Below are 14,940 nucleotides of genomic sequence, written 5' to 3' on the forward strand. Positions count from 1 at the left end.
ATAATTTAAATAAGGGTTGTGCATTTTAAGTTGCATTATTTTGTGGCATAGTTTCATTTTACAGCTCAAACATATACAGTATGTCACTATTTGATCCCATATCTTGCTTTGTTTTTTGTTGACACTACAATAAATCTGTTTTTTGAAGAATAGTTTGATGTAGTTGGATTATTCAAGGTTTTTAGTTTTAGAGCTTCTTTTGAGTTTCTAGTTCTTGTGAAGCTACTTTGATGGACTGTAGTGGAAATAGAACAGTGAGCAAGGAAATTTGGTCAGAGGATTATTGCTTTTACAGTTTTTTTTGATTGCTTGAACTCATTTTACAAATGCTTTGCTCACTGTGCCAAAACTCTAAACACAACGCAAATAAGACACAACACCTGGAAATAAACCATACACATTTATGGCAAACTGAAACTCAGTCATCAAAACTTAAAAATCCTTTGTCAAAATGCAACTCTGATAACAAAAGGATACACATTTCTATAATATGAACACACTTTCACAGCAGCAAGCAACACAACAATATACGTAACACGAAACACTGCAGTTTTTACTGCTTTTCATTTATTTCTTCAAAAAGAATTCTGCAAAGCTCAAAATAGAAATTAAGCACATTTTTCACAGTAACAACTGTTTGCAAAATAACCAAAAAATAAAATAAATAAGAAAGGTGTAAACTCAAAACTGAATACAGTATAGAGTATACTGTACTTTACAGTACAGTTTTTTTTCAATCACCTTTTCCAGTATAATGAAACTGGGATCCACTTTGCCATCATCTTCACCTCCAAACCACAGCAGAAGTTTTCTTTTGCAAATGTGTTCATACCTTTTCATTGGATTCACACATTTTTCACACTCTTTTGCACCTGCATCACTGTGAAATCACTAGTGCACCTGCATCACTACCCTTTCCACAAATCACCATTCACCAATCAATCAGTATGCACCTAAAAAAAAAGGGGCCTATAAATTGTATTCTGTATTTTTTTCAACTCCTTTGAGTTTTTCTGTGTAATACTGTATGTGAATTACAGTATTTCAGTTTTTGCCATAAATACAGTAAAAATTTCACTTCAAAGTCTTTCTGAGTGTGGATGCAGTTCTTTACTGTAAGTTCACATTTGAATGTGTAGCTCACAGGAGAACCTTGTTCAAACTGACAGCTGTATTTTGTATTCTGCTGTCAGCTGTGTTACAGTACAGTAGAGCTGACTGAAGGAATCTACTCATTTGGGCAGAAGTTGAGTTGTTTGAGGGAAATATTGGCTTTTGCTACTTGCTTTACAATATGTAACTATGCAAATTGTCAAAAAAAAAATATGACTGCATACACACAAGAAAAAGTGAGGTTGAACCTGCTCAGACTGAAAAGGGTATGTTGCATTTTGGTGTTGAATATGAAGTGAGTGAGTGGCTGGATTAGTTGCATTGGGCGCTGACAAAATGTGCTTTTGCTGCATGTTTGAAAGGTTTTGTCATGGTAAGAGCCTTTTGACAAACATAAATAAACATACATGCATAGTATGTAAAGCAAAAATAAAACAATATAACAAAATCAAACTACGTACAGCTACAAAATCTCATCCACATCGCATACGATGTCTTCCTGTGCCTCTTTCTCTCACCGCCTCCACGCAAAGTACTCAACATGGCTGACATGGGGCCTGTTTGTAGTGCTTAGGCCCTGACTGATTGGTGTTCAGTTTTCTAAGTAAGTGCTTTCACATGTGTGTCTCGGGTTTTCTAATTACCCGATGTGTTTTGTATTTTGAACATAAGTGTTTTCCCAATGGTAACCACATGCTTTCATTTTTGAGCGAGGTGTCTTCTGTATGAAATAGTGTCTAGTGTTAAGGAGGAAGTGTGTTGTAGAATTGCAAACACAGTTTAAAGCAGCACATGTGTCTAAGGTACGGCCACGCTGTGTTTAAGGTTTAGTTCCAATGACTTCAAGTTTTGTCACATTGGTTTAAGTGTATGTTCTTAGTGTGTAAGCAATCGAAAAAAACTGTAATACCATTATTTAAAACATATGAACATGCTGAGGGCTCAGCACTGTACAGCAAGATTCAAAGGAGCGTAAGAGAGAAAGAGGGAGGTACAGTCGTGCCAGACAGCAATTTTTTCATGTCCCCTACAGGAATTACTCTCCAAAGTTATGGTGTTTATTTAAAATTCTGAATTTCGAAAAAAGAAAATGTGAATGGAAACACTGGAAATCTAAAAACTAAAATTTGCATGAAAATTTATTTGCTTGCCTGTGGAAAATAAGTTTTGTGTGTGTGTGTGTGTGTGTGTGTGTGTGCGTGTGTGTGTGTGTGTGCGTGTGTGTGTGTGTGTGTGTGTGTGTAGCTGTGTGTGTGTGTGTGTGTGTGTGTGTGTGTGTGTGTGTATGTGTGTGTGTGTGTCTGTGTGTGTGTGTGTAGCTGTGTGTGTGTGTGTGTGTGTGTGTGTGTGTGTGACACAGAGAAAGAGACAGAAAGAGAGAATTTTAGTTGTAATTCTGAACTTAATTATTTTGTGTTCTTGTTGAAACCAGTTTGTATCAAAAGCCAGATGACTTCTGACCAAGAGCCACAAATGGCTGCAGAGCTACTGTACTGTATTATATTTGAATCACGCAGAAATTTAATGTGTAATTTCAAAAGTGTTTGACAACACTGAGTTGTGGACAGTACATAGGCTAGTGTTAATTAATAGGCCTTCTGAAATAAAACAATATTTAATAATAACCAAAGCAGCTATCAAATGCAACAGAGTTATACATTTTTTAGCGTTTGAAATCCATCACTTTCATTTCTCCTCTTCAGATCTCCTCTGTGTTTGTGTGCAGAAGGAGCACAAACATGGAGCAAACATGAGTGCACACCTGCATGTGTGTTGTATCCATCTGTGAGATCATTAAACATATTTCTATTGGAAAAATCAACACACTGAAACAAATTATTTTGGTTTGAAATTGATTTCTTTATTTGCTTAAGCTGAAGCATTCCATTTACAGCTGACTATAGTAAATGATCCCAAATAGACGAGCACTGAGCCCTGAAATGAACCACCAAACACATTTAATCTGTTGTTTCATTACATTAACAATTAGGGGAGGAAGACAGATAAAACAACTTCAGGTTATTGTTGTTTGTGAAGCTCCTACATCATCTATTTCTCTCACTTCTCCCCTTCCTCCTGTTTTAACCATCAAACTTGACAACAAGACAATATTCAGTTTCCAGCAATATTCACACTTCTGCAGCCCTGCCATGATGTAAATACTTCTGAACAGCAGGGTTTGAAAAATATTTTGAATGATTTGTGCAAAGTCAAATACATTAAGCCATTTTATGAGTACACTATTGGCAGTTATTTACAGCGCTGACATTATTGATGTGGACGATCTCTCTTTAAAAAGACATTTTTGATTTCAAGGAAGCCAATTTATGCAACAAAGACTACAAAATATAACATACTAACAGCCTCTACATAATCTATTTCTCTCACTTTAACACTTCCATCTCCTTTAAACCCAACATTAACATCTTGGGTGATCAGACTGTCTCTGGATAGATGAAAGGCAGGTTTGGCATCCAGGTGGAAATGCATGTGATGAAGTTTCAGTCACTCAGTCCACCTGCAGAGCTGCTTCCAGATGCATTTGGGCTTGTTTTACACACAGATCAACCACGCAACACAAATCAAACAGGAGGGCAAACCCTATGGTTTGTAACGTACAAGAGAGGAGAAGAAGAGATGCTCTCTTTTTCTAACATACTTATCAAAAATGGATTATCAGAACATTAGTGGATGTGATAGAGAGAGTTTACTATCAGATTTAAAAGACTTAAAACATCCAGAGAGGAAATCCAATGTCAGGCAAACAGAAATATAATTTAAATGTTTATACTAAAATACACATATAACAACAATAGAATCGAAAGAAATTCTGCAACTACCACTGCTGTTTCTGCTATTGCAAAGCGTTACTTTAGTCTCAAATGATAATATAATCCAGGAAACAAGATATGAGATGCACGGTAATGCCTGGTGTAAAGGGCAACTCTTTAAACTACTTGTTGTCTCCTTGGTTGTGTTCCTGGTTTCTTCTGCAGATGCTGACGTTCACTGCGATCACGGCGCAGATCATCCCCAGCAGACCACTGCTCAATACAGCAGACCGCACTGTGTAGAAAGTGGAGCCGATTCCATACATGTCAGAGTCCACAAAGGTCAACAAGGTCTTGGTCCCTGATACACACACAAGATGAGGCTCAATAATAACAGCACACAGATATTCCCCACTGTCCATCTGGGAGAGATTAGAGAGGATGAGTGAGGAGGGAAGCATCGATGTGTTTAATTTACCTTCCAGATCCAGAGGAATGACACGATACCATAACGAGTGTCGAAAAGAAGCTGATATTCTCGTTCAGCAGTCAGTCTGAACCAGTCTGAACCACACAGTGTTGCTATATCTGAATTCACGAGTTTCAGTGTTACACTTGAGGACAGCAGACTCTCCCTGTGAGAAGAAAACTGTGACAGGATGAAATTTGGGACAGACCAGTAACCCATAATCAGCTATCAGCTGATTTGAAGGATTCTTCCTGCAGGTGTACTTTTCTGTGTGGTCCACAGTTAGAGAGGGAATGATAAGGGAGTAATTTCCAGACCTTCGTCCATCCATCATGTACATCTGACTCTGACTGGCCACAGGGTGATTGGGATTAAGTGATGTTAGGGAATTATTTCCTCCAATAATCCAAGTTATCTCTGTCGTGTTAGGGTCATTGTCAAAACAAGGGAGCGATACACTCTCTCTCACGGAACCAAGTAATATTGCTCCTGTAAAATCAACATAAATGCGCTGACCACGGACACATCGCTCACCTTCCAGAACCAAACAACTAAAAACACCACCATTTAACGTGCGAACATCGAGAAAGGGGCCAGTTTCAGCAAACCGAGTCTGTGTGTATTGATCTCCTATGTATGATGCATTTGACCAGTCTCTTTTTGTATAAAACCAATGAATGTTCTCACCACTCTTCTCCTTGTTACACTGCAGTTGTGAGACCATTCGATAGCCCACAGAAGTCACCGTGCCACAGACGAAGAGGGTGAGATTCCTTTGCAGTGTAACTTGTCCATCTCTCCAACAATCCTTTCTGTAATGGCCCGAGTCTGACTCTGAGTTTTCTGATAACAAGAAATGAATATTTAACTCTCAGTCGATGTTGTAGGTCAGTTTCCAGCGTGGCGTTGTCAGGTAAAAGCTCTGAGGAGTTCCACAGCATTCGGTCCTCTCCAGCTCTGATCTGGAAGACCAGACAGTAATTTACCTTGATGTCATCTTCTTCTATATGAAACAAAGGTTGGTTGCAATATTAAATATGGGCATACTGTCATACATTTGGGCAAAAAATTCAAAATCACTGGCCTGGGCCTTTAACAATGCCACAGCGTGAAGCGATGGCTGTTTGAAGTCAGAAACTATCATGAAGGAGTAGTGACATATGACTAACAGAAAAAAAAATAAAATAAAACCAGTGATGAAAAATGACACAACCAAAAGTAGTATCAGATTATCTTTACCTGAGTGTATTGTGAGTTTTTGCATACAGAGATGATTGGTAGGTTTTTGGTAGGATAAACAGCAAATTTCAGAGAGGAATTGCTGGAATTGCTGGAAAAAATTGCTGTCTGGCACGACTGTACCTCCCTCTTTCTCTCTTATGCTCCTTTGAAATTTAACGTACAGTGTTGAGACCTCAGCATGTACATATGTTTTAAATAATACTATTAAAAGCAATAATCCTCTGACTAAATTTCTGTACTCACTGTTCTATTTCCACTACAGTCCATCAAAGTAGCTTTACAAGAACTAGAAACTCAAAAGAAGCTCTAAAACTAGAAGAAATACCTTGAATAATCCAACTACATCAAACTATTCTTCAAAAAACATATTTATTGTAGTGTCAACAAAAAACAAAGCAAGATATGGCATCAAATAGTGACGTACAGTATATGTTTGAGCTGTACACTGTCCCCTTTAAATAAAATAAGAAAATGAAATGAAACTATGCCACAAAATAATGCAACTTAAAATGCAAAAAAAAAAAAAAATAAATAAATAAATAAATAAAATAAAATAGATATCTATCTAGAGACAAACTCAAAATATCAGTAAAAAATGAACTATTTCTGGCATTAATATTTTAATCTTAATCCAGACATGCTTTCTAATTATTTTAGTTTTAGGGGTGGAAATAAATAATTTAAACATGCTAGATCTAACCTTGTGACATATTTTGGTTCTAAGAGAGTGGTCCCAATAAGGTACAGCCTGAAAAAAATCAACGTTTGGTCCTCAGTAGCTCCAAAAGCTTATATTTTCGACAGAAAGCAACAACAAAATCTGATTTAGCACCTTTCATTTAATAAATATACGACTTTTCATTACTCTAGGACGAAAATTAATGAAGTCACAGCACAAGAAAGGTGTACCAAAATGCAAGTCGTCAATCGAAGTTCTCCGAAAACTGACCAAACTCAAATGCCAGTACCTAACTTTAAAAATTCATCAAAAATTCAATTTTGGTCAAAAATAGCTGAAATTAGGGATTTGTTCATTTCAGATATATCAGATGTGAGATTTTCTTAGAAATTCCTGAGGTCATGGTGGCAAATGTATGAAAATTCTGATGATCTGACATGGAATGACCCGTCATGAAAATCACACAATGCAAATTCTGTTCCATTGTTGATTTTGCCTCTGAGGTAAAATTGTCTGTAATATTTATCAGTCAGGGCCCATATTCCCACTACATGTGTTTCCACTTTTTTTTTCCCACTATTTTTTATGGTGAGTTTAGCCTCTTAAAGGCCCCATGGTGTACACTTTTCCAGGGTTTTATTTTAACTGGTGATAACCCAAGATGTATTTGTGGTTTTGAGTACTTGTGGTCTGCTAAATATAGTTTTACAGCTCCTTTCTCTTGCCTTTATCCTGGAGCTCTGGCAGCACGGTTCGTTTAGCCGATCAGAAGAGAGAATCAGCCCCTCTCCACTGATTGGCTGACTGTTTGGGACGTAAACAATATAGGAGAGAAAAACGGAGCCAACAAGATACAGCAACTATTCGAAAACTTGTCGAAAGCGAGTTATCATCTTATGTAACATTGTCTTGGCTACCGCCGAGCGTGATGTTATACAACCGTACGTACTTGAGCCTGTCTCCGATCCCGAACCACAGACGAAGCCGGGACTGTATTGCTGTGGTGATGGAGACGCGCATGGACGCAGCGGCCCCTCCAGGGATCAGCGAGAGTGAATGTTATAAATGTTTTGCTTAACCCACACGCTCAGGTTGCATAACCTACGGCCGAGAGACTTTACTAAACATCAGGGTAAAGCATGCTGCAAGAAATGAGGCACTCTGCTTTTATGTGGACATACTATGCCTACGGGCGGGGGGGACGAGGAGGGGTTAACAATGTAAATTACTTATCAAACAGACCTAACAATTCAGCTACCAATGAATGAGCAGTAGTATGCATGTGATAACATAGATTGAAAAATAAGCCGAAGTGAAACCTCTTCTCTGAATAGACAAGCTAAGCCAGTATGCTGCTGTTAGCCAGTGAAAATTACGGTGGCCGAGAAGTGCAAAACAACATTACAAAATATGAAACACTTTTACAAAGTTTGAGACAAATTTACATATTGGAAAACATGTTTACATATCACAAAACAAAATTGCATTACCAAAACACTTTTACCAGTCCTGAAACATATTTACGTTTCGGAAAACAACTTAACAAGACGCGAAACACTTTTACAAGTGCTGAAACAAATTTACAAATTACACAAACCGGAAAGGGAATGTACCAAAGCCCTGATTGACACGGACTTGACACGGAAGTGAAAAAGTGCCCGGTCAATTTTGGTTTTTGTCGTCATTTGTTGTGTTGGTGACCCAAGATGGGCATAGGGATATTTGTTAGCGACACAGAGCAGGCAGAGGAGCCAAATATGCTGCAACAGCGCATCCAGTATTTTAACGAGGGGCACTCGTATGCGGTTATTGTGGACTTTATGTCTAGTGTGCATGGTGTACACATCAGCTTGAGGTCCGTGAAAACCAACCTGAATGAAGCCGGGTAGCCTACTACCGCAGGAAGCATTACTCCCCCATAAACTCCGTAATGAGGGCCATCAGATTGGAACTTCGTGGACCAGAGGCCTGTATCATGAAGCAAGCTTAGTTTTCCCTGGATTTCACAGACCTATCCGGCTACACTAATTGAGATCATGGTGTTCAGGGATAACCGGTATCACGACGCTGGTTATCAACTCGCTTACTCGATCCAGGTTTGCCTCATAAAGAGCCGTGAACGCGCACGTATAAGGGGCGACAAGGAGAAACGCACAGCGTATGTCACGGCGGAGGAGCAGCGTATTATACTGGAAAAGTATGAGGAGGAAAAACAACATCTACACACTAAATCGAACACCGCGGCTGCCGCGAAGAGAAGGCAGAATGCTTGGCAACGAATTGCCGACGGTGTAAATGCGCAAGTTACACATCAACAGCTCAAGTCCATATCTGACACTGAAACCTATGAACTCACTGCACTGCACAGATGTGTTGTGTGTATGACAGGTAGAAGTGAATTCCCCCAGGTGTAATTCCCCTCAGCTGCCAATCAGGCCCATTCTCTCACACAGGAATAATTTGCCCCCCTAAAATATTTAGAGCTAATTAATTGTGTCATTTTAAATGTCCCTAAAATGTCGTGAAACGCCTCTAAAAATACTTTTAATTATCAAATTTCCTTTAATGATCTCTCCTACAGAGTGTCAGCTCTGTATAGCAGGCAGCTGTTAGCCAGGCTGAAGCTGCTTCACATTAGTATTACAGCCTCTCTCTCATACAGAGGGTCAGCGGCAAAATCTAACGGGTTTGATCGGTCCAGGGAAATCCTTTCACGCGGTAATGGGATCCTCAATGATTGGGCAGGCCACGTTTTGGCAAACAGCTGATTGGCCAGGGGGCGGGTGCTTTATGTAGGATTCAATCCAATTCAATACATTCCCTTTCCGGTTTGTGTAATTTGTAAATTTGTTTCAGCACTTGTAAAAGTGTTTCGCGTCTTGTTAATTTGTTTTCCGAAACGTAAATTTGTTTCGGGACTGGTAAAAGTGTTTTGGTAATGTAATTTTGTTTTGTGATATGTAAACATGTTTTCCAAAATGTAAATTTGTCTCAAACTTTGTAAAAGTGTTTCACATTTTGTAATGTTGGTTTGCACGTCTCGGCCACCGTAGAAAATAGAGCACAGTAGCAACTCTTCGCTTTGTTACACAATCAATGTCAGTGCGCTGCTGTATCCTAGAAATTCTTTGCCTTTTGGACTCGGTTTCCGTTTTATTTAGCTAATTCCGCAATTCCATCCGTGATTCTGTGATCGCGGAAATTATAGGGCCCTACCACTGTTATATATATAAAAAAAAAAATAACGGCGCAACTTGGTGGGCGTTATCCTGGTAATTTCTCTGCGTGAGAAATACAAGATGTGGCGTGTGAGTGTGTGAACAGGTTGAAATGCGTGTGTCTCACGCCCAATGCGTGAGACTTGAGAGCCCTGCGTAAACAAAGGAGGGGGACGAGAGCTAGGATCCACGCTAGGCTGGCTTTACCCATCACTCGGGGATCCCAAGTGAGAGACGCTATCTCATTTTGTGTGCACTACTAGTGTATGTGCAGCTAGAGGACAATAAAGCTTGGGTTGATTTGATTGTGTTGGGTTGATAAAACAGTTGGCGCTGAAATGAGCCCAACAGACGAGCAAATTTGGACTAAAACCCTGCGGGACCCATGAAACTGGGACCATGAGCATGATGTTATATGACCGTACAATCCCGAACCACAGACAGCAGGAGAAACCAAACCACCTCAAATCCGTTTATTACAAGATGTTTCAGAATGGTAAGTTATGCTTGTTAAATATGTTGTGAACTTGTTGCCCGGGGAGAGGAGGGCTACTGGCTAATTTCGCTGGCTTGGTAGCTTGTTGGTGAGTTTGCAGGCTTGAGAGTTGGTTACCTGTCTGGGGAGGGAAGGCGGGCTGTCGGCAGAGTCACTGACGTCAGATAACAAAAAACGGGCTGTGTGCACTTCTCCATTTATCATAGGTGAAATGCATGGGACAGAATTTATGTGGCCCTAAGACCTTCCTATCACGCAAAAAAACGAAAATTTCATTTTTCAGGCCATGGGGCCTTTAAGTAAAATAAGGTTATGGCCAGTAGGGGGCGCACTGAATTAGGTTATGGGTTTACAGTAACCTAGACAAGAATGGAGAACAAGAAAAAAAAAAAGAGAAAAAGTAAAACAGCAAGGGGAAATTTGAATATGCAATATTTGAAAGATCAACAAATTCCAGGGAGGGATGGGCTCTCACTCCACCACACCTCTTCTTCCTTTTCTGTTTCACAAGAACAGGTGTGTTTGCTTCCTTCCGATGGATTTTGCATGACTTTGATGCATCAGTACTCAGCAGAGTTTAAATGCTCACTGTAGGTCTCAGTGAATCTGAACTGTTTTCATGCAGTCACACCTAAAACTGCATCAGGATGATGTTGCCAGTAGCTCTGCTTGTCATGTTGGCTTTCCTGAGTCAGGGTGAGAAAATTTCAACTTCTATCTAATATTACTCAGTTAATATGAACTGCTGCTCTGTGTTGTTGGTGATGAAATATTTGTTGTTGAGACTAAATTTTCACATTTTATTTCAGAGTCTTCTGCCAACAACTTTCTGACTCAGCCTGACAAATCCAAGTCTGTGAGTCTTGGAGGGACTGTGTCCATCAGCGCCACAGGGAGTTCAAATATCGGTACTGATCTCAGCTGGTACCTTCAGAAACCTGGAGAGGCTCCAAAACTTCTTATATATTATGCATCAACTCTAAACTCAGGAACTCCATCCAGATTCAGTGGCAGTAGATCTGGTTCCAGCTACACCTTAACCATCAGTGGTGTTCAGGCTGAAGATGCTGGAGATTACTACTGTTTTGGTGCTCATGGTGGTGGAGTGTTCACACGGTGATTTCGAGTCGTACAAAAACCTCCCTCAGTTTGTGTGCATTGAAAACGGCCTGCTGCAGGTGCTGAGGCTTAGGGAAGAGACTGTGATGTGGATAACTGGTCCACTGAACACAGCACTCTGGCCCTGGCACACAAGTGTCATCAAGCATGAACACACACTGACTCTACATGAAACTGAAAGACACTTTCCAACTTCCCCGATCAAACTCAACTTTTCATGAGCGTGTGGGTGGGGTTTGACCTTTCTTAGTATATAGAAACCATTTGTTATGAAATATTTAAGCAGTAGAATCCTAAAATGGATGAAGAAGGAATGTGTGGTGGGTAAGTGCAGATTTGAACTTGTTATATTTGAGTGGGTGACTCTAATAATAATCTAACAGGTTAGGAATGGTGGACTCAAGGCAGAGAAATGAGAAGTGAGGCAGCTGAACCGTTCAAAGAATGTTTATTACTAATTGGGTGCAGGATGAGTCCTGGATGAGTGGTGACTTGATTGCAGAATGACGGGGTTCCAGGTGAGGGCTGGATTGAGGGCTTGGCTGGCTGAACCGGCTGGGTGGCAGAGTAGATTCAGGACTGGTGCTGGAGGCCGGGGAGGAGCTGGATCCGTGACAGAAAATGGAGAAGTTACTCTTGAAGCAGAACATATAACAGACAGGCAAAATAACTCGCTTGAAAGTGACTGACACTAGCTATGTTTACATGCGCAAAATTTCTCCAATCCGATCTAAACCTTGGTTGATCGGAAATTCCAAATCCACTGTTTACATGTACACTAAATAAAATGATCCGATCATGACGTGCGTATACATGCACCAAGCGTTTGATTACAATCAATCATTTGGGCATGCGCGGAGTCGTCTAATTTTCTGGAAATAGTAGTAGAAGAAGAATCTGTACTTCCGCCTGTGTTGTAAACAAACGCCGCGTTGTCTGCACGTCCTCAGCTCGTTCACTCTTTGTGCCTCTCACATTTTATTTTCCTCCCCTCTGGCACAGTGTCTGTTTATGTAGGTTTTTTTTTTTTTTAATATGGACCTTTTGGACCGTTTGCTGCTTGTCGAAAAACGACCGGCTGCCGCAAAGGCAGAAACGCATCACGCTGACGTAACACACATGCGCAGTGGAGATAATTTTACCCCAACCGGGAAGACAGGATCCGAATGGATGTGTACATGGACGCCGTTCGGAATAATGATCGGCATAAACCACCTCTCTCTTTCGGAATGAAATTTCCTTCCGAATGGACCGTATCGGATCACAGTCTTCCGATTGACGTGTTTACATGAAGCATTTTTAACCTGATTTGGCCTTTATTCCGATTATTTGTGTCCATGTAAACATAGCTAGTGTTTACTGAGTCAACAATCTTGTAAGAGGCAGGCTCTTGTAGTGCAGAGTTGATTAGTTAATGGCAGGCAGCTGAGCAGGCTGGAGACCCAGCCCCTGCACACCAGGCCTCAATCCTGCAATCAAGCATGCACAAACACACAGACAAGACAAGCTATGCGGCAGAGGGCATAACAAATAAAGGAATTAGGAAATAGACACAGACTTGTCACATTTGACTGGAGGACTATGACAAATATTTAATAATAAAAAGTGAGTATTTTCTGTTGGAATTAAACATTTCAAGTAAAGGTCAGTTTGAAAGTTTATGAATTTAGTAAATTGTGAATTCAAAATATTTCCTCAGCAAGTATTTTTATTTTTATCCAGTAAGTGTGTTGATGGTGTGCATCCAAACAGTATTTCCTGCTGATTTTGTGTTCCTCATTGCCTTGAGTCTGTGGAGAGCAGACAGATGATTTCCATAGAGAGAAGGCTTTGCATGGTCAGCTGATCCTCCAGTGAACTGAGAAGGTTTATAGTCGTGTGAGTTCAACACTGCAGGACTCACATGTGTCACTCAACACAGCACAAAGCACAAACAGCATGACTCTCATCAGCATCTTCATCTGGACGCTGGCCTGCTGCTGCTTCACAGGTTGATTCACTTAGCAAAATATCAGCCATGCTGGACTGTGTTTTCTGTCATTGATTTGTGCTGATAAATGAAGCTTTTGTTTTTGTCTGCAGGATCCAGCAGTCAGATGACTGTGACTCAGCCTCCAGTGGTGACATTTACTCCAGGATCCACTGTCACTCTGTCCTGTAGAACCAACACAACAGTTTTCACATTTGATGATGGAGATGAGGGGCTTTACTGGTATCAACAGAAATCTGGAGAGGCTCCAAAGCTCGTAATAAAATATGTGAAAACACGTGAATCAGGAACACCAGCTCGGTTCAGTGGCAGTGGAAGCGGGACTGACTTCACTTTGACCATCAGTGGAGTCCAGGCTGAAGATGCAGCAGTTTATCACTGTAAGGGTATGCCTGCGGCAGATGATGATGATCTGTTCACACAGTGATAAAGGGCTGTACAAAAACCTCCCTCAGTCAGACTGCATAGACACTGACTTGTTAGAGCAGGAAGTGACTGCAGCTGCTGAAGGGGAAGAGACTCTGACACAGACCACTGAACACAGAGCTGAGCCTGACCTGCAGCCTCAACAAGCATCACTATTTTATTTCTCTCAGTATAAACCTTTATTACAGACACATTTCCTAATCCACAACCATTTAGCACATCAACCTCATAATGCAACAGAAGACACTTAGCCTACTTTCATGAAAATCACACAATGGAATTTTGTTCCATTGTTGATTTTGCCCCTGAGGTAAAATTGTCTGTAATATTTATCAGTCAGGGCCCATATTCCCACTGCACGTTTCCACTTAAAGTAGCAGAAAAAGCAAAACAGAGATAAACACGCTATGTTTCCTTCATGTCCAGTTGATGTAAGTTGATGAGCTGAGGCTGTGTGGGGAGGTTTGCTGCTTGGCCTCAGGCTGAGCCACCCTGGTCTGTCTGCAGGGAGAGAAGCTAAAGACGCAGCTCAGAGGACGACTGGCCATCTGGAGATGCTGGTCCACCTGTGGCCGAGGGTCAGCCCAGTTACACCAGAACACACATTTCTAATTATTTTCAATAAATTGTAATGAAATCTATGACTAATTTTTATGGTGAGTTACACCATGGCCAGCAGGGGACACACTGAATCATATTATGGGCATACAGTAACATGGACAAGAATGGAGAAAAAGAAAAGAGAAAAAGTAGAACAGCAAGGAAAAATTTTTAGTATTGGATATTTAAAAGATCAACAAATTCCAGGGAGGGATGGGCTCTCACTCCAACCACACCTCTTCTTCCTTTCTGTTTCACAAGAACAGGTGTGTTTGCTTTCTTCCCATGGATTTTGCATGACTTTGATGCATCAGTGCTCAGCAGAGTTTAAATGCTCACTGTAGGTCTCAGTGAATCTGAACTGTTTTCATGCACTCACACCTAAAACTGCATCAGGACGATGTTGCCAGTAGCTCTGCTTGTCATGTTGGGTTTCCTGAGTCAGGGTGAGAAAATTTCAACATCTATCTAATATTGCTCAGTTAATCTGAACTGCTGCTCTGTGTTTTTTTGCTATGAAGTATTTGTTGTCAAGACTAAATTTTCACATTTTATTTCAGAGTCTTCTGCCAACAACTTTCTGACTCAGCCTGACAAATCCAAGTCTGTGAGTCTTGGAGGGACTGTGTCCATCAGCGCCACAGGAAGTTCAAATATCGGTGCTGATCTCAGCTGGTACCTTCAGAAACCCGGACAGGCTCTAAAACTTCTGATATACCGAGCATCACGTCTAAACTCAGGAACTCCATCCAGATTCAGTGGCAGTAGATCTGGTTCAAGCTACACCTTAACCATCAGTGGTGTTCAGGCTGAAGAT

At 40.6% G+C, this 14,940-nt stretch overlaps 1 gene segment (V, D, J or C); it reads left to right on the forward strand.

Annotated features, from left to right (window-relative positions):
• Window positions 1–12,545: 12,545 nt before the first annotated feature.
• Window positions 12,546–14,816, forward strand: LOC115354121 (Ig kappa chain V-III region VH-like). The segment is given in 5 exon segments: window positions 12,546–12,712; window positions 12,897–13,097; window positions 13,190–13,477; window positions 14,031–14,101; window positions 14,684–14,816. Coding segments are annotated over 4 exon segments (435 nt in total).
• Window positions 14,817–14,940: the final 124 nt, after the last annotated feature.

Source organism: Myripristis murdjan, chromosome 22 (assembly GCF_902150065.1).
Source record: "Myripristis murdjan chromosome 22, fMyrMur1.1, whole genome shotgun sequence".
NCBI lineage: Eukaryota > Metazoa > Chordata > Actinopteri > Holocentriformes > Holocentridae > Myripristis > Myripristis murdjan.